General features: G+C 56.8%; 11 protein-coding genes across 11 annotated transcripts; 4 read left to right on the top strand and 7 right to left on the bottom strand.

Annotated features, from left to right (window-relative positions):
• Positions 1-564: 564 nt before the first annotated feature.
• Positions 565-1626, bottom strand: WHR41_02315 (uncharacterized protein; the record flags this gene model as incomplete). The annotated part of the gene is made up of 1 exon (XM_069370921.1): positions 565-1626. The coding sequence occupies one exon, from the start codon at positions 1624-1626 to the stop codon at positions 565-567; it is 1062 nt and encodes a 353-aa protein (XP_069232244.1).
• Positions 1627-2893: 1267 nt separating this feature from the next.
• On the top strand, positions 2894-3982 carry WHR41_02314 (uncharacterized protein; the record flags this gene model as incomplete). The annotated part of the gene is made up of 1 exon (XM_069370920.1): positions 2894-3982. The coding sequence occupies one exon, from the start codon at positions 2894-2896 to the stop codon at positions 3980-3982; it is 1089 nt and encodes a 362-aa protein (XP_069232243.1).
• WHR41_02313 (uncharacterized protein) lies at positions 3966-5731 on the bottom strand. Its single transcript, XM_069370919.1, has 2 exons — positions 4887-5731; positions 3966-4817 (listed from the first exon to the last, which is right to left on the bottom strand). The coding sequence occupies exons 1-2, from the start codon at positions 5101-5103 to the stop codon at positions 4099-4101; spliced, it is 936 nt and encodes a 311-aa protein (XP_069232250.1). The 5' UTR covers positions 5104-5731; the 3' UTR covers positions 3966-4098.
• WHR41_02312 (uncharacterized protein) lies at positions 5604-8334 on the top strand. The gene is made up of 5 exons (XM_069370918.1): positions 5604-6402; positions 6455-6468; positions 6584-6981; positions 7037-7828; positions 7886-8334. Exons 1-5 carry the CDS (start codon positions 6287-6289, stop codon positions 8204-8206), a joined length of 1641 nt encoding a protein of 546 aa, XP_069232249.1. The 5' UTR covers positions 5604-6286; the 3' UTR covers positions 8207-8334.
• Positions 8335-8426: 92 nt separating this feature from the next.
• WHR41_02311 (uncharacterized protein) lies at positions 8427-9738 on the bottom strand (the record flags this gene model as incomplete). Its single annotated transcript, XM_069370917.1, has 5 exons — positions 8427-8690; positions 8757-9196; positions 9272-9342; positions 9421-9472; positions 9570-9738. The coding sequence occupies 5 exons, from the start codon at positions 9736-9738 to the stop codon at positions 8436-8438; spliced, it is 987 nt and encodes a 328-aa protein (XP_069232248.1). The 3' UTR covers positions 8427-8435.
• A 173-nt stretch (positions 9739-9911) lies between these two features.
• On the bottom strand, positions 9912-11564 carry hqdA (Intradiol ring-cleavage dioxygenase hqdA). The gene is made up of 3 exons (XM_069370916.1): positions 11000-11564; positions 10448-10929; positions 9912-10390 (listed from the first exon to the last, which is right to left on the bottom strand). Exons 1-3 carry the CDS (start codon positions 11234-11236, stop codon positions 10120-10122), a joined length of 990 nt encoding a protein of 329 aa, XP_069232247.1. The 5' UTR covers positions 11237-11564; the 3' UTR covers positions 9912-10119.
• Positions 11565-11647: 83 nt separating this feature from the next.
• qute (Catabolic 3-dehydroquinase) lies at positions 11648-12106 on the bottom strand (the record flags this gene model as incomplete). Its single annotated transcript, XM_069370915.1, has 1 exon — positions 11648-12106. The coding sequence occupies one exon, from the start codon at positions 12104-12106 to the stop codon at positions 11648-11650; it is 459 nt and encodes a 152-aa protein (XP_069232285.1).
• Positions 12107-12784: 678 nt separating this feature from the next.
• WHR41_02308 (uncharacterized protein) lies at positions 12785-13909 on the top strand (the record flags this gene model as incomplete). Its single annotated transcript, XM_069370914.1, has 1 exon — positions 12785-13909. One exon carries the CDS (start codon positions 12785-12787, stop codon positions 13907-13909), a length of 1125 nt encoding a protein of 374 aa, XP_069232473.1.
• Positions 13910-14429: 520 nt separating this feature from the next.
• WHR41_02307 (uncharacterized protein) lies at positions 14430-18083 on the bottom strand (the record flags this gene model as incomplete). The annotated part of the gene is made up of 2 exons (XM_069370913.1): positions 17404-18083; positions 14430-17348 (listed from the first exon to the last, which is right to left on the bottom strand). Exons 1-2 carry the CDS (start codon positions 17518-17520, stop codon positions 14430-14432), a joined length of 3036 nt encoding a protein of 1011 aa, XP_069232465.1. The 5' UTR covers positions 17521-18083.
• A 1257-nt stretch (positions 18084-19340) lies between these two features.
• WHR41_02306 (uncharacterized protein) lies at positions 19341-20770 on the top strand. Its single transcript, XM_069370912.1, has 3 exons — positions 19341-19505; positions 19569-20169; positions 20233-20770. Exons 1-3 carry the CDS (start codon positions 19461-19463, stop codon positions 20469-20471), a joined length of 885 nt encoding a protein of 294 aa, XP_069232466.1. The 5' UTR covers positions 19341-19460; the 3' UTR covers positions 20472-20770.
• Positions 20457-21947, bottom strand: WHR41_02305 (uncharacterized protein). The gene is made up of 2 exons (XM_069370911.1): positions 21460-21947; positions 20457-21405 (listed from the first exon to the last, which is right to left on the bottom strand). The coding sequence occupies exons 1-2, from the start codon at positions 21712-21714 to the stop codon at positions 20764-20766; spliced, it is 897 nt and encodes a 298-aa protein (XP_069232467.1). The 5' UTR covers positions 21715-21947; the 3' UTR covers positions 20457-20763.
• Positions 21948-23522: the final 1575 nt, after the last annotated feature.

Here is a 23522-nt window from a genome sequence, read left to right as displayed (position 1 = left end):
GACCACTGCCGACGACTACGTGTGTCACTGGCCGACAGAAACGAATCCTCCAGCAAGATTGAATTACACAATCTAGCCAGTCAGACGCTCAGTCAGACGGCAAAAGCCCAACTACAGCCATCAGTCCACGTGCAGGAGCACACAACTCTAGGCATACCATCTATGACCGCAAAGTTGAGGAACACTATGCGATCTGGGCCACGGAGACATGGATGCCATTAGGCTCGAACTCTTTTCAGAGCATCTGCGACGCAGCACACATTTTTGAAAGAATATACCACGGGAATCTAGGAAGAACGAGGATTCAGGACAGTACCTATATGTACAGAGCGTACAATGAACGAGTTGATCACGGAGGGAAATTCGCAACCACTTGAACGACCAAGGAAGGCAAATGAGGAGAAGCAGCTCTAGCGCTTCATTGTAAATTTATGTACGAATTAAATATTCTAGGTACGTCGTGGGTATCATACAATATCCGATGGACAGCTTGTCCAAAACCGAAACGCCGGAAGCAAAAAAGGAAATCGCGAAGACGCTTCAAGACACCACCACACTCGCCACTCAGAGCCTGGCGACCTGCTCCGGCTGCATGAGGCTCGCCCGCCTCTTGGACGCCGCGCTCATGCCAAGGTCACGCAGCAGCTTCTGCCAGGACTCCGCGGCCCTGGTCGCGTGCTCTTCGGGCACATGCGCGCCCTCCTCCACCAAGCTGGCGCTGAACAACTCCGCCGAAATGCGGCCCCTCCAGCCCAGTCCGACGAGAATCGCCTCCAGCACCTGCCTGACGGGCAAATACGCGCCGCGCTCGCTCTCCCCGTAGAACAAGCGGCAGTTGCGCGACCAGCTCATGCGCGCCGGCTGCGCGGCGTTGTAGAACCTGTGGCCCTCGACCAGCGGGCCGTCGGCCAGAAACTCGCCGTCGACGACCTGCACGAAGACGATCTTCTTCGGGTCGACGGTCGCCACCAGCCTCTCCATGGACGCCGCGAAGACCGCCTCCGCGTCCTTCGTCCGCCGGTCAGCCGCCTCGGGATCCGCGTAGATGCGCGCAGCGATGTTGAACGTGTCGAGGCAGATGCCGAAGTTCGCGCGGTCGACGCGCCGCACGACCTCGTACGCCGCCTCCCACGTGTCGACGTACGTGCCCCAGGCCAGATTCTCGTACGCGAACTGGATCCCCTCGGCCGCGCCGAGGTCGGCCACCTCCCTCAGATCGGAAACGATCAGCTCCATGTCGCCGCTCGCGACCTCCTCGGGCAAAAACGTCGACGGGATGGCAATGATGTTCGTGCCGAGCAGGTGCGCCATCTGGATCCAGAGCTTCATCTCCGCAACTCTCTCTGCGTGCCAGGCGCGGTCCCGCAGGCCCTCGTAGTGCATGAAGGGCTGCAGGCAGATGACGCTGAGGTCGCGGGCGTCGCACATGGCGCGGATGGCGGAGGCGGCCTGCAGGTGGTTTGCGTCGGTGGCGCCGCCCGGGAGGGCCTTGGCGACGTACAGCAGGTCTTCGTAGAAGAGCTCGATGTCCATTGCGTGGGCGGCGGCGGCGTCGAGTTTGGCCTCGAGGCCGTGGACCCAGGCGCGGCCGAGGGAGTGGGAGGAGATGGAGGCGCGGGGGAGCATGGTTGCGTCGGTGGTGTTGGGGGTTGGAGATGGGAGTTGGTTTTGGTGTTGGTGGTGTTGGTAGGGTTTGAGCACCGAGGACCAGTTGAGGATGCGGCGCCAGAGGAGTTGGAAGGTTGCGAGGAGGGGCGGAGGGAAGTAGCAGTGGATGGCGGAGAGGGTGGAGTACATTCGAATCGGTGTTCCTATGGGTGAAGTAGGGCGAGGTGTTGGAGGATGGGTGATCCTTTTAGCTGAAGTGGGGCCGGAAGAGACAGGATGAGGATCACGGAAGAGACTGTTTTTGTTGTTGATGTCCGTGGACGAGAGCTCGGAAAGGCGCAATGCAATATCCCAGATCCAAGCAAAAGACGGGTGCAACTGCGAGACAGAAAACGGGTTCCCAAGAGATCGATCCAAGTCAATAAAACAAGGAGAGAGCGAGTGGAAGCAGGCAAGATAAGGCAGGCAGAGTAAGGTTGGCCTCCCAAGTAAATATTAAGATAACTCTAAAACACCACGCCCGACCCGATCCTACCGTATCGCGACGCGGCTCACGTCCCCCGAAAGGAAGAAGTCTGATGATATCTTTAGCACCTCCCGCCAGCACGCCCTCCGTCACGGATGCCTCCCTCGAGCAGTCGTCGACAAAAGGGTCTCCACCCACGGGCATCGTAATGGCCCGAGCCAGCAGCTGGTGTCGAGGCGCCCCCGTTTCGGAGTATCTCATAGCAGGGCAGCGCGCAGGCGAAGTCGTACACGTCTGCCCAGCCCGGCGGCGCGACACAGACTCTCGGCCGTACAGTGGTGAGAGTGGTGAGATTGGCGTGTGCGCGCGACACGAGAAGTCGCTAGTGCTCTCTCCCGCCGGCGGGCGCGATGGAAGAAGAGTCTCCCCTTTTCCCCCTGCGCGCGCGCGCCGGGTTGGCCGCTGGAGGCTCAACGCTTGCCGGCGCGCGCTTCCGCGAGATTGCGCGGTGAGAGAGTTTAAGCGAGGCGCGCCGTCTATTTTGGGTGCGCTTGTCGCGAGTCGCGCGGCCGGGTGTCGCTTCTTCCGCATGCCCGGAAATGACCTCTACCCGGCGGATCGACCACCGACCACCGAGAGCGGCTTGGCACGCTGGGTGTGACTTTGTCCGCCGGTGCGGGCTGGCGTGGGATGAGCTGGATGAGCTGGATGAGCTCTCGCATGGCCGTTGAGACGTCTGCTCTGCCTTGTCTGCCTTATCAGGCACGTGCCCTGTCAAGATGGCGATAAGATACCATTGCAGCTTTCGTCGACACGGAGATGGCACGCGAGAAGGTCACCATCGCCATCGTGGGCGCCGGGCTCATCGGCCCTCGCCACGCTGCGAGCGTCGTCAAATGCTCTGAAGCCTCGCTCGCAGCCTTCGTAGACCCAAGTCCCCAGGCGCAGGCCGTGGCACACTCCTTCGGCGTACCATTGTATCCCTCCATCGAAGCCCTGCTGGCATCGAGAGACAGACCTGCAGCAGCAATAATCTGCTCGCCAAACAACACCCACGTCGCCCTCGCAAAGCAGCTCCTCTCAGCCTCCGTCCACGTCCTAATAGAAAAGCCCGTCGCCATCTCCCTTCCCTCCGCCACCTCCCTCCTCACCCACGCCGCCCTCTGCTCTCCCACCAAAGCCCTAGCAGGCCACCATAGACGCTTCAACCCCTACATAACAGCGACCAAGCACGCCCTCCAAACCAACCTCATCGGCAACCCCCTCGCCATCTCCGGCCTCTGGGCCCTGCGCAAACCCCCCAGCTACTTCGCGCCCCCGACCGCCTGGCGCGCCTCGCGCGCCTCCGGCGGCGGCCCCATCCTCATCAACCTCGTGCACGAGCTCGACGTCCTCTCCTACCTGCTCGGGCCCATCACGCGCGTGTACGCGGAGCAAACGCCGTCCACGCGTGGACACGCCGTCGAGGAAGGCGCGGCGGTGACGCTGCGGTTCGCGTCGGGGGCGGTGGGGACGTTCCTGCTGAGCGATGCTGCGCCGAGCGCGCACAGTTTCGAAGCGGGGACGGGGGAGAATCCGCTGATTCCGCGGGCGGGGAGGGATTTTTATAGGATTTTGGGGACTGAGGGGACGTTGAGCGTGGGTGATATGAGGGTTGAGAGGTATGCGGGGGGTGGGAGCAGAGGGTGGGAGGAAGTGGTTGTGGAGGAGAGGGTGCAGGTTGGGAGCGAAGTGCCGTTTGATGAGCAGGTGAGGCATTTTGTGAGGGTTGTGAGGGGGGAGGAGGAGCCTCGGTGTAGTGTGGAGGATGGCGTGAGGGCTGTTAGAGTAGCGGAGGCGGTGTTGAGGGCTATGAGGGAGGGAGTACCGGTGGAGGTTGACGGGGATAGGAAGGAGGCGAAGTTGTGATTGTTCGTAGAAAAGAGCATCGATTCACGTCTCAGATGTATCAGCCACTGATTATGAATTTAGACGACATTAAATGACATGCAATACATCCAACCATACTTCCTAGGTACCTTTTCCTAATGCGTTGCCTTCGCCAACTCAGCAGCAATGACATCCTTCGTAACCTTGACCGGCAACTCCTCTAACCCCCGGCCCGTCCAAAAGCGATCCTGCTCAAACCCCTGATAAAGCATCGCCTCCGTCCCCAAAATAACCTGCCAGCCAGCCTTCTCCGCCAAAGCCCCGATCTCAGTGTACGGCGTCGGATGATAGCACATCTCCAACAGCACACCCTTATGCTGCTTGCCCAAAAACACCTCCACGACCTTCCTCGCCTCGATCTCCTCCGGCGTGACAGGAGGGAAATTCGGCACGCACGCAACCACCGCGCCCGCACCCTCTAGCTCCTCCGCCTGCGCCGCCGTGGCGACATGCACAAGCCCACCCCCATACCCCTGCGACTTACACCAGCCCATCACAGCCTCGACCTCGCCCGCATCGCGATTGACAAGGTAAATCGTCTCGCACCCCAAGAAAGCATGCAGAGCATAGACCGCCGACCTCGCCGCGCCACCGCCGCCGACAACGAGCCCGGGACGGCCGGCGTAAGTCTTCTGCGCGTCGGCGACGTTCTGGATGAAGCTCTCGCGGATGCCGATGGTGTCTGTGTTGGTTCCCACGAGCCGGCCGTCGCGCTTGAAGATCGTGTTGCAGGCGCCGACGGCGCGGCCTTCGGGCGTGATGTCGTCCAGGTGCGGGATGATGGCGACTTTGTGCGGCATTGTCACGCTGGAGCCTGTGTTTCCTTGTCAGCAAGCTTTGAGAGGGGGGAAGGATGGTTGGTGAGATGGGGCTGAATACGCACCATAGCATCTGGGGTCGCGGACGAGCTCGAGGAAAGATTTGACGTCGGTCGAGGGCAAGGGGAAATAGTCCCAGTTCAGGCCGAGGTTGTGGTAGATTGTTTGGTGGAGGAGCGGGCTAAGAGAGTGTGCAATTGGGTAGCCGAAGAGGAAGCCAAAGCGGTCGAGGTGGTCGACTGCAGGTGCAGGGCAGGTGATGATTTGTTGTTCGATGGCCATTTTTGAGGGTTGGTGGCGAGGCGTTGGAGGTTAGAGGTTTTCAGTTTTCCTGCAGTTTTCAATGAGGATGTGCTGCTGTTTGCTTGCTCTTTGACCAGTGTTCCAGAGTATTTCAAGTTGTCTTCTTTTTTGGTTTGACAGAAATACAGAGCGTGGCCCAATGTGTCATGCAAAGCCTGCTGGTATTGATGGTGTTTGTGCTGAGCGCTTGCAAGTATAGTGCACAGAAGTTTGAAAAGCCAATGGCCGCAAGAGTAAGCAAAGAGTATGTTTTGCTGATTCGACCTTGCCGTCACACATGCCAGTTCGCCAGCACGCTACAACTCTTTGCCATCCCGCAATCTCCCATCTACTGATGTCGTCCGGTCCCACGGGCGACATCCACATTGCAGCCTGAGGCTGGCTCCCACGGGTGATGGCTCTGCCCTGAATCGAGCGTGGCCCCGACACCGCAAAATCTTCGGCTTCACTCTGTGGAAAACGCCGTGAGCGACTCCTCTCTCTATCAGACACCGCCGCAACAAGGCCGGTCTCCACGCTGCCGAGCCTAGCGTCTCGACCGGATACGGATATCTATCCTGGGCGAGGACTATTGCCTATGGTGTCTGTGTGCCCCAACCATGCTCCCACGCTGCCATCTGCGAGCATGGGAGAGGAGGCTTTTCGCTCCCAAGCAAAAACGGCCTTCAGCCGCAAAGGCTGCCAAGGCAGGCCTCACCAGGTACATAAGCTGCTCTCATCCGCGCGCGCCAAGGGGGATGAAGACAGACCCGCCCTCTGCGCCACCTGATCGAGTCTCCTCCGGGAAGTGATCAGACACCTCCACCGCAGGTCTGCGACATCGCTGGCACGGGCTGGCACCTCCCCCGGTACCTTCTCCGCACGCCCGCACGTGGAGATCGAGTGGAGTCCCACAGATTGGTCGGGGTATTGGCATCCGCGGACTCTTTGGAAAACTCTTTGCCGGACTTCTGGGCACTCTGTCGATTCGCATCCGTGACAAACTCGCCTGCTCTGTGTGGCTTGCAGAGAAACCTCCCTCGTTACCCCGTGGGGTTTCATTACGGTGTACGATCGTTCAAATAGCGTGGAGGGATCCGCATCTCGTCCGCAGCGAATCGTTCCATCACTCTTCTCTTCCTCCACACCTCCAGCCGACTTACCCGGGAGCGAAGTCGACACCATGGGTCTCCTCACAGTCGTCGAAGACAGGCCTACGCCTAAGGCCGTCTACAACTGGCGAGTATGGGCTTGCGCCGCTGTCGCGTCGTTCGCCAGTTGCATGATTGGTTATGACAGGTGAGTTTGATCTACAATTCATCTTTTCACAGCATTCACTAACGTGGAGTAGTGCCTTCATTGGAAGTAAGTGATCATGATTGATGCTGCACACTTCCTCAGACTTGCGAACCTTGTTTGGGAGTACTTGTGCATCGCGAATGTATCGCCCAAGATGAACACTCATGCTAACATGTCCAAGCAACCCTTGCTTTGCCCAGCTTCGAGGAAGAGTTCAAGTTCGAGGAAATGTCAACCGGAGCACTCAGTCTGGTCAAAGGCAACATCGTGTCGCTCTACCAGGCCGGCGCGTTCTTCGGCAGTTTCTTCGCCTACGTTGCGGCCTACTTCCTGGGCCGCAAGTACAGCCTGGTACTCTTCTCTTGCGTTTTCATCGTCGGTGCCGGCATCATGCTCGGTGCGACCGGCGAACGCGGCCTCGGTCTGATCCTTGGTGGTCGTGTCCTGGCAGGCATTGGCGTCGGCGCCTGCTCGATGATTACACCGATCTACATCTCCGAGATCTCTCCTCCAGCCGTCAGAGGTCGTCTGGTCGGTATCTATGAACTGGGCTGGCAGGTTGGCGGACTGGTCGGCTTTGTAAGTTGATCTATCGACATTGTTGCGGCTTTCCTTGCTAATTCTGTATTTTCAGTGGATCAACTACGGCATCGAGCAGACCCTGCCTGCCAACCACACCCAATGGATCATTCCCTTTGCCGTCCAGCTCATTCCCGCTGGCTTGCTTCTCGTCGGAGCCTTCTGGATCAAGGAAAGTCCTCGTTGGCTCATGTCCAAGCATCGCCGCGAAGCAGCCATCGCCAACCTGTGCTGGATCCGTAAACTTAACGCCGATGACCTCTACATTGTCGAAGAGATCGCTTCACTAGATCTCGCTCTTGAGGAGCAGGCTGCAGCCATTGGTGAGGGTTTCTGGAAGCCTTTCCAGGCCGCTGGAAAGAACCGCAAGGTCCAATGGCGTCTTTTCCTTGGATGCATGCTGTTCATGTGGCAGAACGGTTCTGGCATCAACGCTATCAACTATTATTCGCCGCGTGTCTTCGCCTCGATTGGTATCCGTGGAACCAGCACGTCTTTCCTGACCACCGGTATCTTCGGCGTTGTCAAGACTGTCTTCACTATCGTCTGGATTCTCGTCTTGATTGACCATCTTGGACGCAGAAAGCTCCTCATGATTGGTGCCGCCGGCGGCTCGGTCTGCATGTGGATCATTGGTGGCTACATCCTGAATGCCGGCGTCACCTCAAGCTCTGAGAACACCAGCCTCTCTTCTGGAGGCATTGCCGCCATCTTCTTCTTCTATCTGTGGACGGTCTTTTACACGCCTTCATGGAACGGTACTCCCTGGGTCATCAACAGCGAGATGTTCGACAACAACACTCGCGCCTTGGGCCAGGCTTCGGCTGCGGCAAGCAACTGGTTCTGGGTAAGTTATGATATCAGACCTCATCCTCGCACTTCAAAAACTAACAACCTTGTCCAGAATTTCATCATCTCCCGTTTCACGCCTCAGATGTTCGACAACATGGGCCCCTCCGGCAGCGGTGTCTACTTCTTCTTCGCTTCCATGATGATCCTCTCCATCATCTTCGTCTTTTTCCTCGTCCCTGAGACCAAGAGTATTCCACTTGAGAGCATGGACCGCTTGTTCGAGTGCAAGCCCGTCTGGAGGGCCAACCAAACCATTCTCGCCGAAGACCGCGCAAGAGAAGAGGATTTCAGGCACGATGCTGATATGGTTGGCGTTGATGTCGCGAAGGAGAAGCACGTACATGCTGAGACGGTCAGGTCGGACAGTGCCTGAATGGGATAATGGAGTCGAGATTTTGTTCGGAAACGAAGCATTTACGAAAGTCAGCATCGTTCGATGCCGTTATTGTTGCGAATATGTATATACCAAGCTTGCATTGCATGCATTCATTTCACACTTCACCGTCTATCTGCCATTTACATGTCCATGCATCATCCCGAACCTTCGCCAGATCTAACCGTTTCAAGGAGAATTCCATTCCCAGAACCCCTTAAAATCCATCTCACGCCCCGGGCCTTTCATAATCCAACTTTCTCACCCTCATCCAAACCTCCCTCACAACTCTCTCCTGCGCCTCCCGTCCACTCTCACCCTCCCCATCTCCCGCAGCTCTAATGGCAAGATAAAGTCGCCCTCCCAGCTTCGCCGGAGGCACAGGGGCATGATCTACATCCTCGGGCGGATTAGCCGTCGTCACCAGCCCGCCAGCCTCCTGCAGCAGGCAGATGCCTGCGCACACGTCCCATTCCCAGCAGCCCTGGGAACGATCAAGTCAGCAACAAGGTATTAAAAGACTGAAACAGCAAAAGGAAAGAAAACTCACCCCTTCCCACCAAATATCGAACCCGCCCATAGCAACATAGCACAAATCCAGCGTGGCACTCCCCAAACTCCTCACGCCATGCACCATGCCCCCCTTCCCGCCCTTCCCTCCCAACTCCGTCGCCATGTTGACGAAACTCTCTACCTTCCTCGCAAGATTCCCATCGGGAATATCGCGGCGATCCTTGCCCCATTCGCAGGAGAAAATGCAGCCCTTCGGCGCGGTGGGAGGCAATGGGGGAACTGGGTTACGCTGCAGAGGCAGGCGAACGGTCTCGTTGAGCCAGGCGCCGTGGTCGCGGCGGGCGGAGAAGGTTTGCTGTAAGAATGGGGCGCAGACGATGCCGATTACGGGCTGGGATTGCACGAGGAAGCCGATGGAGACGCAGTAGAAGGGGGACAGGTGGGCGAAGTTGACGGTGCCGTCGAGGGGGTCGATACCTTACAAGAGAGTGTCAGTCGAGGGGCGAGGTGATTACTGCTGTGGTGAGGCAAGGTAATATAGGCTGGACTTACACCAGGTTGGTGAGTCATCTATGAGGTATTCTTTGGAGGAGCCTTTGCTGTAAGATTCTTCGCCGACGAATCTATTGTTGTCAGTGGGACGGTCGAATCAGTGCTGCAATGGCACTGCAGGTATCCATAATTCGTATGGCAAGACATACTTGTGGTCCGGGTATTTCTCCAAGATGGATGTGCGAATGAAAGCTTCAACCTCTAGCAGGAAAGAGTCAGCGATACGTTCTAACATCGAACTACTGAATAACACAAAAGCCCAGTGTCTTGCAACACCATGGGACTTGGATCTACTCACCCTCATCCGTCTTGGTAACGATATCAACCGAGTTCAACTTCTCCACTTCGTCAAGCTGGACATCGCCGCTCATCCGCTTCTGCGCGGCCTCCAGCAGCAGTTTCCCTGCATTTTTGCCGAGCTCGAGCGCGAATTGATAGACTTGTTCAATTTCTGCATCGGAAATCATGACTAATATGCAGAGGTGTATAGGCTGTGCGTGGCCGGCGTTGAATGAAGTTGGGACAGTCTTCGCTGGAGTTGTTCGATTCGGTCCGGGGAAAGTCTCATCCACCGCTTTCGCCGATAAGAGTGGCAGGCGAAGATCTGGTTGTGCGTCTGTTTGACAACAAATTGGCTGAATACAGTGTCATGAAGCTTCCATTTCATCTTAGACACGAATGGATTGAATGCACCTCGCGTGTTGTGGCGTATCACCCTACACATTTCGACACAGCATGGATACTCCAACGCCACCTCCAGCGCTAACACAAACAAATTTCAAGAGCGAACAAGAAAAAGCACAGCTACACTAGGTCCGGATCCCAATTCGATGTGCAATGCACTGAACTCAATCTACCTCAGGAATAGGCAAGCCATTATACAGCTTCATCCGCAAGCCCAAATCCTTCATCGCATACATTGCGTTCTTCTCGCGCAGCTCCCTCGACTCCTTCTCTGAGACTAGAACAAAGTCGTAGCTCATGAGCTTCCCGCCCTCCTTCACCCCATAAGTCTTCGCCTGCCCGGCACTAACTTTGCCGAGATCTATAAGCAGTGACTCCTTGACACCGAAAACCGCATCGGACGTCTCATAAGGGTCTCCGCGGAGGTAAAGTGCTCTGCAGAAATCGTCAGCAATGTAACACTCGCAGGAACAAGTCTCAAAGCAGACTCACGTAATCAGATGATCGAACCCCTCCTTCTCCATCATGAAATGCATATGGCTTGGGCGATAACAGTGCCTCTTCAGCAGCGTCAGGAGCTTCCCGACCGGTCCATCGTTCGGGATCGGATACGGCACAGGGACAATGGCCTTGAACCAGAAAATGCCCTCAGCATCACTCGTCATGACAGCCCTCTGATCCGGCGCCTCGCGTCCCTCATACTGCACATCGTACTTGCCGCTGCTGTCCGTCTCCCAGATATCGATTTTGACGCCCTCGATGGGCTTGCCCTCCGTGTCTTTGACAGTGCAGAGGACGAGGCAGGGCTCGCCGGCGGGGTCGTGGGCGATTTGGGTCCCATTAGGCTCGGGCGGAGCGTCGTGCGTGTGAAATGGACCAAGCACTGTTCCTTCGGTGCTGGAGGCGGGTTTGGGATGGTCGATGCTGTCGACGAGGAGGGAGAGGCCGAGGATGTCGGAGAGGAGGATGAATTCCTTTGTGACTTTGTATTAGCTAATGTTTATGAAGGAAGCTTAGACGCAGTCCTGTTTTGGGAAGACATACTTGTCTGACGTCGGTGCAGATTTGCCCTACGGAAGTCAGGAATTGGATGGCGGTCATCCATTCGTTGTGGCTTAGTCGGGTTTCTCGGGCGAAGTCGTGCATGTGCTGGACTAGTCTCTCCAACAGGTATTTTAATCTTGGGTCAGGGCATCCGGAGTTGATCAATTTGACATTGTCGGTGATGTTGTCGATGGTCAGATCTTTAAGAGGTGGCACATCCACCTGGGAGGGGTCCATGATCGATGGTGACGGGACTTCACGCAATGTTATGTTCAAGCCTCAACTCTTAGCAAGATGGTCTCTTCTGGTTTCTTGAAAGGAAGTATAGATGTAGAAGAAGACCAAAGGAAATAGCAAGAACGAAGTGGGTAGGATGACAATAATGACATAGAGAAAACAACCGGACCCTGCCCCGCATTGAATGGCCGGAGCTTCTGATCGGCTTCTGGCAGTCAGCGGCTCTTGGAGTGCACTGATTGCCGGGTGTAAATGAAAGATAATTAGCCCACAAACTGCCACATCTCTTGAAGATGGTATGACATTCTGGGAAGGTGCAACATATGTTGAACAAAAAAAAGAAACGCCATTTTTTCTCCAACATTGATCATATTTCATCTATTCCACAGCAACGTCTCCCACCTCCCCTTCTCAAAGCTTGGAGTTGCCATCCGCCTCCAACTTTTGTGCCACAAAATTAATGGCAGCAGTGTAACCGAACACGCCCAACCCACAGATCACCCCAACAGCCTTGTCGCTCAGGAAGCTGCGATGCCTGAACTCCTCTCTCGCATGTACGTTGCTGATATGTACCTCAAGGAAAGGAATAGCCACACCCGCAAGAGCATCGCGCAGCGCCACACTCGTGTGAGTGAGGCCGCCAGGGTTGATGATGATGAACTGGGCGGTCTGGCGAGCCTCATGGATGCGGTCGATGATGGCACCTTCGTGGTTTGACTGGAAGTCCTGTATTTCGATTCCGAGGCCCTCGCCTTGAGCTTTGGCAGAGGTCACGACGTCGGAGAGGGTGGTGCTGCCGTAGACTTGGGGCTCACGGGTGCCGAGGAGGTTGAGGTTGGGGCCATTGATGAGTAGAATTTGTTTGGGCATTTTTGTGTTTTCGTGCTCGAATGGACTTGAAAGAAGTGTGCGAGTCTAATCGAAGTTTTGGATGTCGTTGATTGTTAAGATGAGAGATATGTCTGAAGATGGCCCATGTATGTGAGTGACATTGGAGTCTTGGAAGTGGAAGAACCATTAGCCGTGCATGCGATGTTCGGGCGTTCTACAGCACGCTTCTCGGCGAGCCCTGGCACTTCTTGGTTCAGAAAACATCTTCTAACATGGTGAAACACTCTTAGTACCGCCAGCAGAGTGGTTCAGTTGCATTGTGTGGACTGGATAGTCCGTGTTTGCCCAAGCAACACTCATCGCTCGAGTCCCTAGAAGCTTTGGATTCAAGCTGCGATTGACGACTCGAGAACATGCACAGAAAATGGGCATTTGATTCACCCGATCAAGTCAATACACAATCCAAGAGGGTTTGATCTAGTCTGAAAAAGAAGGATGCTATTGAGAGACAACAAAATGCATTCATTTTGGCACAATGTCTTCATTTGATTCAAAGACCACCCATTGCGGTGACGCAATTTGAGGGATCAGCGATGTCGGACGAATTGGACCCCTCCTCCACCCCGCGCCATCTCAAAAATAAGTCACCAATGGAGTCAACAGCAAACGCCTGGACAACACCACACGTCAAACACGACAACCACCTTCCGCACCACAATGTCCGCCCCCAAGCAGATCTTCGTCGCCGTCGTCGGCGTCGGCGGCGTAGGCAAAGCCTTCCTCAACCAGCTCGACCACATCCGCCAGCGCCTCTCCTCCGCCCCCGTGCCCGTCGCCCTCTCCCTCGTCCTCGTCCGCCGCAGCACCAAGCAGCTCTTCAGCCGCGACTTCGCACCCCTCGACATCCCCTCCGCGCTCTCCAAGCTCGACGCCGTCTCTGAGCCCCAGCAACCCTTCCCCGACACGCTGGCGGCGCTCGCTCGCGCCCCCGGCCGCGTGATCCTCGTTGACAACACCTCCGACCAGGCCCTCGCGGAAACCTACCCGTCCATCCTCTCCGCCGGCCTCAGCATCGTGACGCCCAACAAGAAAGCCTTCTCGCACTCCCACGCGCTCTGGCAAGCCATCCAGCAGGCAGCCGCCAACGGCACCGGCCCCGCGACCGCCGGCCACGTCTACCACGAAAGCACCGTGGGCGCCGGGCTGCCCGTGCTGAGCACGCTGAAAGAGCTCGTCGACACCGGCGACCGCGTCACAAAGATCGAGGGCGTCTTCTCCGGCACGATGAGCTTCCTGTTCAACTCGTTCATGCCGGTGGGCGGCGGCGGCGGCTCCTTCGCGGCCGAAGTCACCAAAGCCAAGAACCTGGGCTACACCGAGCCGGACCCGCGCGACGACCTGAACGGCTTGGACGTCGCGCGCAAGCTGACGATCCTCGCGCGCCTGGCGGGTCTGCCAGTCGAGTCGCCGACGTCGTTCCCCGTGCAGAGCCTGATCCCCTCGGAGCTCGAGAGCTGCAGCAGCGGCGACGAGTTCCTGACGCGGCTGCCGGAGTTCGACAGCAGAATGGAGGAGCTGAAAGAGTCCGCGGCGAAGGAGGGCAAAGTGGTGCGGTTCGTGGGGAGCATCGACGTCGGCGCGAAAGCGGTCAAGGTTGGGCTGGAGAAGTTCGACGCGAGCCACCCGATCGCGGCGCTGAAGGGCAGCGACAACATCATCAACTTCTACACGGAGCGGTACGGCGGCAACCCGCTGATCATCCAGGGCGCGGGCGCGGGAGCGGACGTCACTGCTATGGGTGTGTCGGGTGATTTGCTGAAGGTTGTCAGGGCGCTGCAGTAGGGTTTTTGAGATATTGGACGCATGTGCACAGTAGAAGTCGGAAAGAGAATTTAGGGTATAACGATCAATTATCCAAAAGACGTTTTCATGGCATGATATTGTTCCATTACCGTTTTGTGTCCACATTAGTCTCGTGTTGTATTGCACTATAGGCAGTCGTCGTCGAGACATCGTCCGAACGTGCTCAAGTGGCAGGCAAAATGCCGGCCAATTCGCACATCACCTGCAAGATTGATCAGGCGCAATGGGGCCAGAAAGAGGAGAATATAGGACGTGGTTAATGAACAGAACCAAAATGCTTTCAAAGCTTCTACCGTACTGCTGTAGAAAACCCGATAATCTAGATAGTCTAGTAGTAACGCCATGTATCTCTATCCCATCCCACCGCCCAGTCCAGAAGGAAAAACATAATTCGTACAAACTTTTCATGCCCACGGCAAGCAAGGTTCCCAGCGTCCGCTCGTGGTCGAAAGTTTTCTGTAAATCTATGAAATCAGACAGCCGAACTCATTCTCGGCCCTTACATCCCCCTCCCCCTCCGGAAGTAATCGTAACTCGTGTCCTCATCCTGGCTGCCCGGGGTGCCCAACCCGCCCTCCATGCCGCCAATCGGCCCATAACCGCCAGGCGTAGGGGCAGGAGGCATAGGCAGCCTAGGCGGGCCCGGCGACGGGCTTCGAGCCATGCGCGCGGCGCCGTGGACGAGATAGGCGCGGTCGACGGAGCGCTCGCTGCCGGAGGGGCTGGCGTCGCGGCCGAGGACAGGGGTCTTGTGGTAGCCCTGCGGGTAGGAGGTCTCTGCTCCGCCCTCGGCGTCGTCGACGTGCGTGAAGTCCGAGTCGTTGCTGTCGTCGCGGAAGTGGCGGTTGCGGGACTGCGAGCGGCTGCGGGAGTCGGTGGTGTTGAAGGTGTCGGCGCGGGTGACGCCGGTCATCATGCTGCCGGGGGTGCCGGGGCGCATGAGGTCTGCGGGGTGGCCGTAGAGTTCGCCGTCGCCGCCGGCCTGCTCGCGGAACTCCGGGCGGTTCTTATAGTGCTCGAAGTCCATGTTGTTCTCGTCGACGACCTCGAAGCCGGCGAGGGCGGAGTCGGGCTTGCCGGGCTTGTTGGCGTCCATGGAGTCCATGTAGACGTCGGAGTAGCCGGCAGCGTAGCGGTCGTTGTCGAGGGAGGTGCGGCCGGCGTAGACCTGCTTGAGCAGGTGCTGGGCTTTCTTGCTGACCATGGGGGTCATGAGAGGCTGATAGAGCACGGGGTGGCCGAAGCGGGTCCCGACGGTCTTGGTGCTGCGGCGGCTCTTGCGCTCACCGTCGGCCAATTCGGCGTCGGTCATGGCCTTGCCCTTGGTGAACCAGTGAATTTGCTCGTCGAAGGTCCTGGCGCAGTACCACTTGAAGCCTGCAAGGAGGAATGGCAGGGGAGCAAGAGATGCGAGCATTCCCCAGTTGCTGCCGAGTTGGCCCTTGACGCCAACGATGAGTGCAACAATGATGTTGCTGAGGACCAGCGCGAACATCATGCGGTTGTAGACGGTCCGCCAAAACATGCCGCCGGATTCGTACTTGGTGACGAAGACGTACAGAAGCAGGTACTTCTTGAGGTACGAGTCGAGCCAGAAGTAGAAAGCCGCCACGGGGAGGACCAATGGCTGGATGAAGCCAAAGCAGAGGGCGACAGTGGAGTAGAAGAGGAAATAGTTGTAGTAGCCGGCATAGTCGAAAGGCTGCGGCGCAGAGAGCTCGATCAGCTCACGAGGAGTGGGAGCGAGGAATCTCTTGGAGAATGATCGCCACGCCAGGTTGACCAGCTGGCTGATGTCGATGGCCGCACCGAGGTTGCGCTGCAGAAGCCATGAGATCCAGTAAGGAGAGATGCTGATAAGAGTGTTGAGAATGTCATCGATGTACTTTTGCTTCTCGATCTCATCCCAGACGTTTGATCCGGACTCCTCGCCCGCCCTAACAATGTTGATAATGAAGCCGAAGATGGTCGCAAAGAGCGAGAACAGGACGAGGTTGTTAAAGACGAAGAAAGTGTAGAGCTTGTGCGTCACGTGCTTCTCTCTGCCTGTCTTGCTGACGTCGCCAGCGTTGATGCACAGTTTACGGAAGATTGCAGGCAGGAAGTAGTAGAACAGGGTCGTGATTGCTGGAGCAGCAACACCCTGGACAATACCCCACCACTGAGCGTGCTCCCTGAAAGATGTCGCGAATGAAGGCCACAGGGCAGCCAGGTTGGTCAGATCTGCGAGGAAGATGGCAATGAAGATGTTAGGTCCGACCCAGAGGAAGGTCAACAGGGCGATCCAGAGATTGTTGATGAAGTTGTTCCACTTGCGATCTTTCCTAAGCAACTTCAGGTTTTTCCATACCAAGTCGTGCGGTCGCGGAGCGAGGCGGATGTCAGTGTTGTGGGGGCCCCTCTTTCGCGCAATGTAGGCAACACTGTGAGCGTCGGAGATCTTCTCGAAGCTTGCAAAGCCAAAGGGAAGCGCGTTGCGCTTGTCTACAGACTCTCGTACCTCCTTGATTTGGTGCTCGAGCTCCCTGATGCGGGCGGAAAGATACTCGAAAGCATCGACCTTTTGGCCTTTGCTGTACGACTTGTCGTTCTTAGAAGGCTTGCACGTAGGTCTTGTAGGGGGCAGCTTGTCCGGATTCTTGAAGTACTTCGCCAGGTAACCCTCGAGTTTGCGGACCGTCTCTTCGTGCTCTTCCACAAGATCGGGCAGGTCCTTCACGTTTCTTGCGATGGCCGCTCTCGGAACATTGTCGGTGCCCTTCACTTCGTCGGTGATTTTGAGAATGCCATCATCCGAGCGGTATTCTTTCGGGATATCCGTAAGCAGGAGGGTTCTGGAGTGCAGGCTGCGCTGATACTCAGAGCTGTCAAAGTAGGCTCGCCTCAGCCGGGTGACGGCCTTGTAGTTGCGCCAGAGGAAGTAGCACACAATGATGTCGAATGCGTAAACGCAAACCACCACGGCCCAGACACCCGGGCTGTAGACCATGAATCTCGGTGTAATCTTCATAAAGAAACCAGTGCCCTTGCCATAAGCATAGTACTGAGAGTCCTGCCTCTTCATCTTGCTGTTTCCAGTGACGACAGGGGACAGAAGGTATGTTGGGATGAGCACGCCGCAGCCCACGACCGCCAAGATGATAAAGATGTTGCGCAGCATGCGAGCTACACGCATGAACACGGCAGCGTCCAGTCCGACCTTGTCCACGAAGTCCTGCTCTTTCGTCTTGGCGATCGGAGCGATCCAGTCGAAGATGCCCTTACTGAGTTGCGGCGGCGCATGTTTGCTGTCGGCGTGCTTCGCACGTGGAGCGTAGACTACGCTGTTGTATGGTCGGAGAACACAGAAGAGAAGCGCGGCGAGAAGTGTGAGGCCCAGCGATGTACCAAGGGAGGAATAGAAAGCGCTATCGGAGAGCTGTGAAGAGTGTCAGTCTTGACTTAAGGTTTGGGAAAACCGTGGTATGCCGTACCTGACCAGAGAAACCCTGCTCCAAGAGGTCCACGAGCTGCTCTGAGCTCGATTTTGGAGCATCGCCGCCGCCGTTGTCCTGCCTGGAGAAGAGGGTGTGTGCCAATGTGTCTGCCATGGCGAAGCTGTGTGTCGCGTGCTGTAAACGAGTGGTTGTCGGTGCGTTGGTGGGCAAGGATCACCAGTCTGCGATCAAGACCAGTGCCCAAACCCAGCAATGGTGCTGATGGAGGTAGCGACAGTGATGTAATGACAGTGAATAATAATGCCTGGGGCTCGAATGCAAGAAAGCAGGTGATGCAGGGTGTATAGAATGGTTTGCACTGCGCAGAACCGAGGACAAGGAAACGATGCCCGCAAAGGCAGATGCGTGGCAGCAGAGCAAGCAGATCCCAACAAGCTTCTTCCCCGTCACATGCAGCACACGCCCTCGGTCCAGACACAGGTACGTAGTGACCGCGGAGTGGGTTGAAAATGCTCGACGCACAGGCGTTCGCAGCCCTCACAGACGCAATGGCGGGTGCCGGCGCCCGTATCGGCGAAGGCAGAGGATCGAGAGAGCCGCCCGATGATGACACTCTTGGGGGGGCGCAGGCAAAAATAGCGAGGCACACGCGTCTGGTCGAGGCCCAGACCGGCGGGCGGCTGTCAAAACCGTTGGAATGGCGTTTTGGGGTTTAGCCGTGGCGGCCGTTGCTCGTTAGCGCCAGGGCGGACCGATGTTTGGCGCTGCGGAGGGTGTGAGGGTGCGCCAAGGGTGCGTGTGCCCTTGTGCCCTTGTGCGTGAGGATCGGAGGATATGCGCGGGATGCGGGTGGCGTGGAGGAGGCGCACCGATCGCGCGGTCGTTGGGGTGCAGCCAGTCTTTATGAGGGCGCGGTATGGGTGTATGCGGACCTCATCGTCGCTACAGGGGAGACAGGCCGGTTGGTAGCGAGCTGCCACTGCTGCCGTTTCACCCAACCGACATCTTATACGAGACTCAAAATGCTTGTGCGGGAGAAATTGCTCCGCCAGCTCTCACTGGCTGTCGGACACGCGGCGATAGAACATTCGAAACGGCGTGTTCCGGGGAGTCTTCGCTTGGCTGCTGGCGTGAAACACCTGTCATCTCGCAATGCTGCGTTCATGCTTGTGCGCTGCAGCTGTATGGCGAACGCCTCGAGAGGTTTGTGGTCGTGACTACAAAACCACTGCCCAATGGTCTCACTTGCATAACGCCTCAGGGTGTCTTGCGCGCGTACCTGCGTACGCTTACCTTGGTGTAGTGTCTATCATTCGTGGGCATTGGTCACGTGGGAATTACGAGCCTTAGGAGTCGAGGCAGCCTCTCGAACAGCTGTGCACCACCCATGAGGTGGTAGCCCTACTCGAGGTTGCAAAATGATCACCGAAACGTTTCGTGTCCGCATTCGCAACATCCTTGGATCACATCGTGAGTTGCACAGAAGATGTCACTATATCTCCGCTGAGCTCTGCTACCCCAACCCTAACCCTATCGTCTTCTCCCTCCAACAAGAAAATGTGGCCTCGTCTCAAGGCAGCCTCCAATTGGGATCAACTATAATGAGAGGACAAAGTGAGTTCTTTTGTTGCCATAATTACTCATGCCGTTGTGAGTCGCTTTGGCGAGATGCCATCATGCGAGAGAGGTTCTTCCACCTGATCCAATGAGCATCCCGCTCAATCGAAAGTGGCATTCACTACAACCAGCAGACCTGAGCTTCTCTCCTGAACGTGGACATCGGCACTGGCGAGGAAAAGCGTAGGTAACGTCAACTGGAGAATTTCTATTGAAACTGAAGGACATCATCTTCCCAACATGCCCACCATGGTCCTTCCGACAAGCGTGGCGGGGCACAGGGCGGGGTCGATAGCAACATTTATCATCGCTCGGGACTCGGATGCCCATTCCTAATCGAACATAGCCCACGAACACTCACATAAGATAAACCAATCTCTAGTAGATATAGACACTGCTCCTCAATATCTGTCTACAGTATATCATTCTTTATCAATACCCAGGACTTCATTCTTTCACCCGCATTGCTACTTACCATGGCGCCCACACACAAGATAGCAGTGATCCAAATGCACCCCAAAGTAATGACTAGACGACCCCAATATCCCCAAATCAGACCAATCACCACTAACACCCCTCCCCAGCCCATGCAACTCGAATCCAACTACGCCAAAGCCGCCACGCAAATCCGCGCCGCCGCCGCGCAAGGCGCCGCCCTCGCCGTGCTCCCCGAATACCACCTCCTAAACTGGGTCCCGCAAGACCCCAACTTCAAGTCCGCTTGCAGCCAGTGGCAGACCTACCTCAACAACTACCGCGCCCTCGCCCGCGACCTGCACATCAACATCGTCCCGGGGACGATCCTCGAGCTCCACGACGCCGACACACCCTCGGAGCAGCTCCTCAACGTCGCCTACTTCATCGACGCCAGCGGCGCCATCGCAGGCCGGTACGTGAAGAAGAACCTGTGGGGCGCGATCGAGCGCGACCACCTGACGTCGTCTGCGCACGACGCGCACCCGGTCTTCGACACGCCGCTGGGCCGCGTCGGGCTGCTGATCTGCTGGGACCTGGCGTTTCCGGAGGCGTGGCGGGAGCTGATCGCGCAGGGGGCGAAGCTGGTCATCGTGCCGACCTTCTGGACGCTGAAGGACTGTTCGGAGAAAGGGCTGGCGGTGAACCCGGTCGCGGAGGGGTTGTTCTTGGATAGTTTGTTGACGGCGAGGTGTTTTGAGAATACGTGCGGTGCGTATCTTTCTTACTCTTTTTTGCTACTTTCGAGGATGTCAAGCTGACATATAGTTCCAGCCGTCGTATTCGCGAACGCTGGCGGCCCACCAGGGAGGGGCTACGCGGGTCTTTCGCAGATTTGCGTGCCGTACGCTGGGCCGCTTGTTCGGTTGGGGAGTTGTGCAGAGGGCATGGCGGTGGCGGACGTGGATATGCAAATTGTGGAGGATGCGGAAGAGAATTATCAAGTGCGATCTGATTTGGCACGGGAAGATTGGCATTATGATTATCGCCACACGAAGGATGCGAAGCTGTAGATGAATTCAACATTATGAATAAAGTGCTGGTGTTGAAGCTGAGAGTGGAAGACCCCGCTCCGGGGATATGCACTGGGTATATTTATTGCATCCAAGAGACTGGTGAGCATGGCAAGTGGCAGGCCCGAAAGCCTTGAGCTATCGAGGAAGAAGCTGTCCACGTACAGCAGAACGAGATGAGCCCCGGCTCGAGTGGGCATCGAAGCAGACTATTACACGGGGCGAATCGCGCATCATCAAACCAGCTAGCCCAAAACACAAACGCACATGGACATAACGATAACCACACCATCTACTCCCCCTCCTCCAGCATCGTCCTCCGCTCAATCTCCGCCCTCACCTCCCCAACCGTCAACGGCACCTTCCTGTCGCCCCAAACCTCCCTCTCCCTCTCCGCAAACCCCTCCACACTCGTCAGGGCCACGACCAAAAACCCCAACTCCTCCCTATCAACATCAAAGACCTCCCACCACTCCACATCCGGCAAATTGACCCCCTCCTCGCGCACCGCGAGGTAAATCGCCGCCGTAGCGAGAGCAGGCGGCTGGTGTGTGAGGAACAACTGCTGCGGGCTGAGGAGCGCGGTGTTGAGCAGCTTGATGGCGCGCTTCGCGAGCGCGGAGCCGTCCGAGGAAGGCGCCTTGAAAACCTGCAGGGTCTGCAGGTAGTTGATGCAGAGGGCGTGCGGGAGCGCGACGTGGGTCTGGAAGCCTAGGGTGCGGAGCAGCTGTGCTTCGGTGGCGTAGAGGCGGTCGCGGGCGGTTTCGTAGGAGCCTTCGGAGAGGGACCACTGGGGTTCGGAGGCGCCTGTGCTAGCTTGGGAGTAATGGGGGGAGACGGTGCTGGTGTATTCGAGGACGGTGAGGAGGGATCTGGGGGAGAGAGGGGTGGCGGAGGGTTTGGCGGTTAGGTAGAGCGCGGCGGCTGCTGCGTCCTGGTGGGTGTCAGTTGTAGATCATCTGGTTGCTGTTGTGAGGGGAATGCTCACCACGGCGTCGCACTCCAACAGACTCATTCCATCAGCACCAGACCAGAACCTCGATAGGACCACGATGGACTGCGCTATTATTTCCTGAGGTAACCGCAGCAAGATGCCGGTCGCTTGGAGAAGCCTGCTTGTTTCAAAGCGGATCGAGTCTTCCAAATCCTTGGGAACGCCGTCGAGTTGGGAGGCGGATGTTTCGAGATGTGCCGGGCTCGCTAGCGAGTTGACCAGATGAGATGGTCCGGTAATCGGTGCCATGGTGGCTTGGGTATGGTTTCAAGCGGCTGCAGAACAGCCTAAAAGATTGGTGCCAGTGTGAAACCGATAGGAGAACACGGATTGTGTCAATTGTGACCCGGGGCAGTGTTTGGAGGTCCTAGGGTCATTAAGAGAAAGGATATTCTAGCATGCGCAAATGCGAAATCAGGTTTTCGCGCAGCTGAGGTGTTCAGGATGTATTGGTAGCGTTGATTCCCTTGAATGAGGTTGTAGGCTTGCCGTCAGCTCTGCAAATAACAATAGTACATATTATTTTGCAGAAGCCAAGCCTTCATCCACAAGCTGAGTGGCGCAGCGGAAGCGTAAGTTCTCACTTCGAGAAATCTGTACCCATGAATCGTACCTAACATTCACATAGGCGCCGGGCTCATAACCCGGAGGGCAATGGATCGAAACCATTCTCAGCTATGAGATTTTTTTTCTTTCTTCTTTTTTTTTCCTCTCCACGTCTACCCCCTCCATGACTTCCTCATTTTAGCCGGCCATGCCTGTCTTTTATACAGATGCAGATTGGGCGCGACGTTCCTGGGAGTCGAACCAGTTCGCCCTGCATTTCGGCTTCTTGGCAGCGATCAGGAGTCGTGAGCCAGGACAGGGACGCTGGCCTTGTTGCGTTCGAGACAAACTACTGTGCACACGGCAGAGATGGTGTATTTCTGGCATATCACCGTCCGACCCATGTTAGAGCCTCCCCAAGGCTGCCACCTGGTCGTCGATCCAATCCTTCCACGCAAATCCAGGCGGGAATGCAGGGGCTCGAAGTGGCCTAGACCGGCTTGAAGTCACTCCTCCCGACTGGCTAAACGACTAATCTTCAACCCGAAACGCGCATCGTCAGAGATCGCAACTCTCTCCCCACGCCCGCCGATGCGGAAATGACGAAGGGTACCGCTACCGTGCGCCTCTTCGGCTGATGTGCTATTGGCAGCGGGACCTCCATCTAATCCTCGTCTCCCATTCGTACGCCCACACGCCGAGGAGCCCTCATCACGCTGGTGATTGCAGGTGGCTTGCCGCAAGCTCACGAATGGCGGGAGGCCCTGACTTGCGTAGTCTTCGCACTCTCGATACGTCTCTATCGTGAAACCGAGCATGTCTGGGCAGAAGGTATGACAACGACCGCAAGGCGCGAGTATTGGTAAGTATATGAGGTCCCCAGCCCATCCGTAGCATCTCTCCTTTGCTTTCTTCACACACGCACGCCCATCGTTCCCGGTGACCACGGTCTTTTCCAAACGCTCTGTGAGCGGTTTCATTCGTTACATCACATTCATTCGTTCCTCATCGAGCACTGGTGCTCGCGGGTTTCAAGAGGCAAAGCAAAAACAGACCCCAGTCGTTCTTTCAAGCAAGCCTCAACCTCGAACATGAAGTTCACATCCTCTACGATTGCCGTTTTGGCATCCCTGGCCACCCTGGCCACTGCTGCTAAGCGGGAAGCCTTCCCTCAGGAAGACTACTCCTCTTGCGAGCCAACCACGACTTCCACCGTCACCAGCGTTTCGACGTTGACCCAGACTGCCACGGTCTATCCTTCGGGGTCTGCAGTCGAGGGCCAGACAGTCACAGTCACGGAGACCGCACCGGCGCCCAGCAACACCCTGGTCTCACCGGACGACAGCAGCGCCCCCATCGTCTCAACCATCACGGAGACGGCCACGATCACGAACACGCAGACTATCACGAAAGATGTCACTGCTACTGCCACTCTGACCGTCTACCCAAGCGGTGGCTCCGCCCCAGCTCCTGCGGCTACCTCTACGATTACCCGTGAGATCACTCGCACT

The sequence above is a fragment of the Cladosporium halotolerans genome, assembly GCF_011745625.1.
Source record: "Cladosporium halotolerans strain TM138-S3 chromosome Unknown Sca5, whole genome shotgun sequence".
Taxonomy (NCBI): Eukaryota; Fungi; Ascomycota; class Dothideomycetes; order Cladosporiales; family Cladosporiaceae; genus Cladosporium; species Cladosporium halotolerans.
The sequence above is the reverse complement of the archived record's forward strand: the minus strand, read 5'-3'. Positions and strand labels throughout refer to the sequence as shown.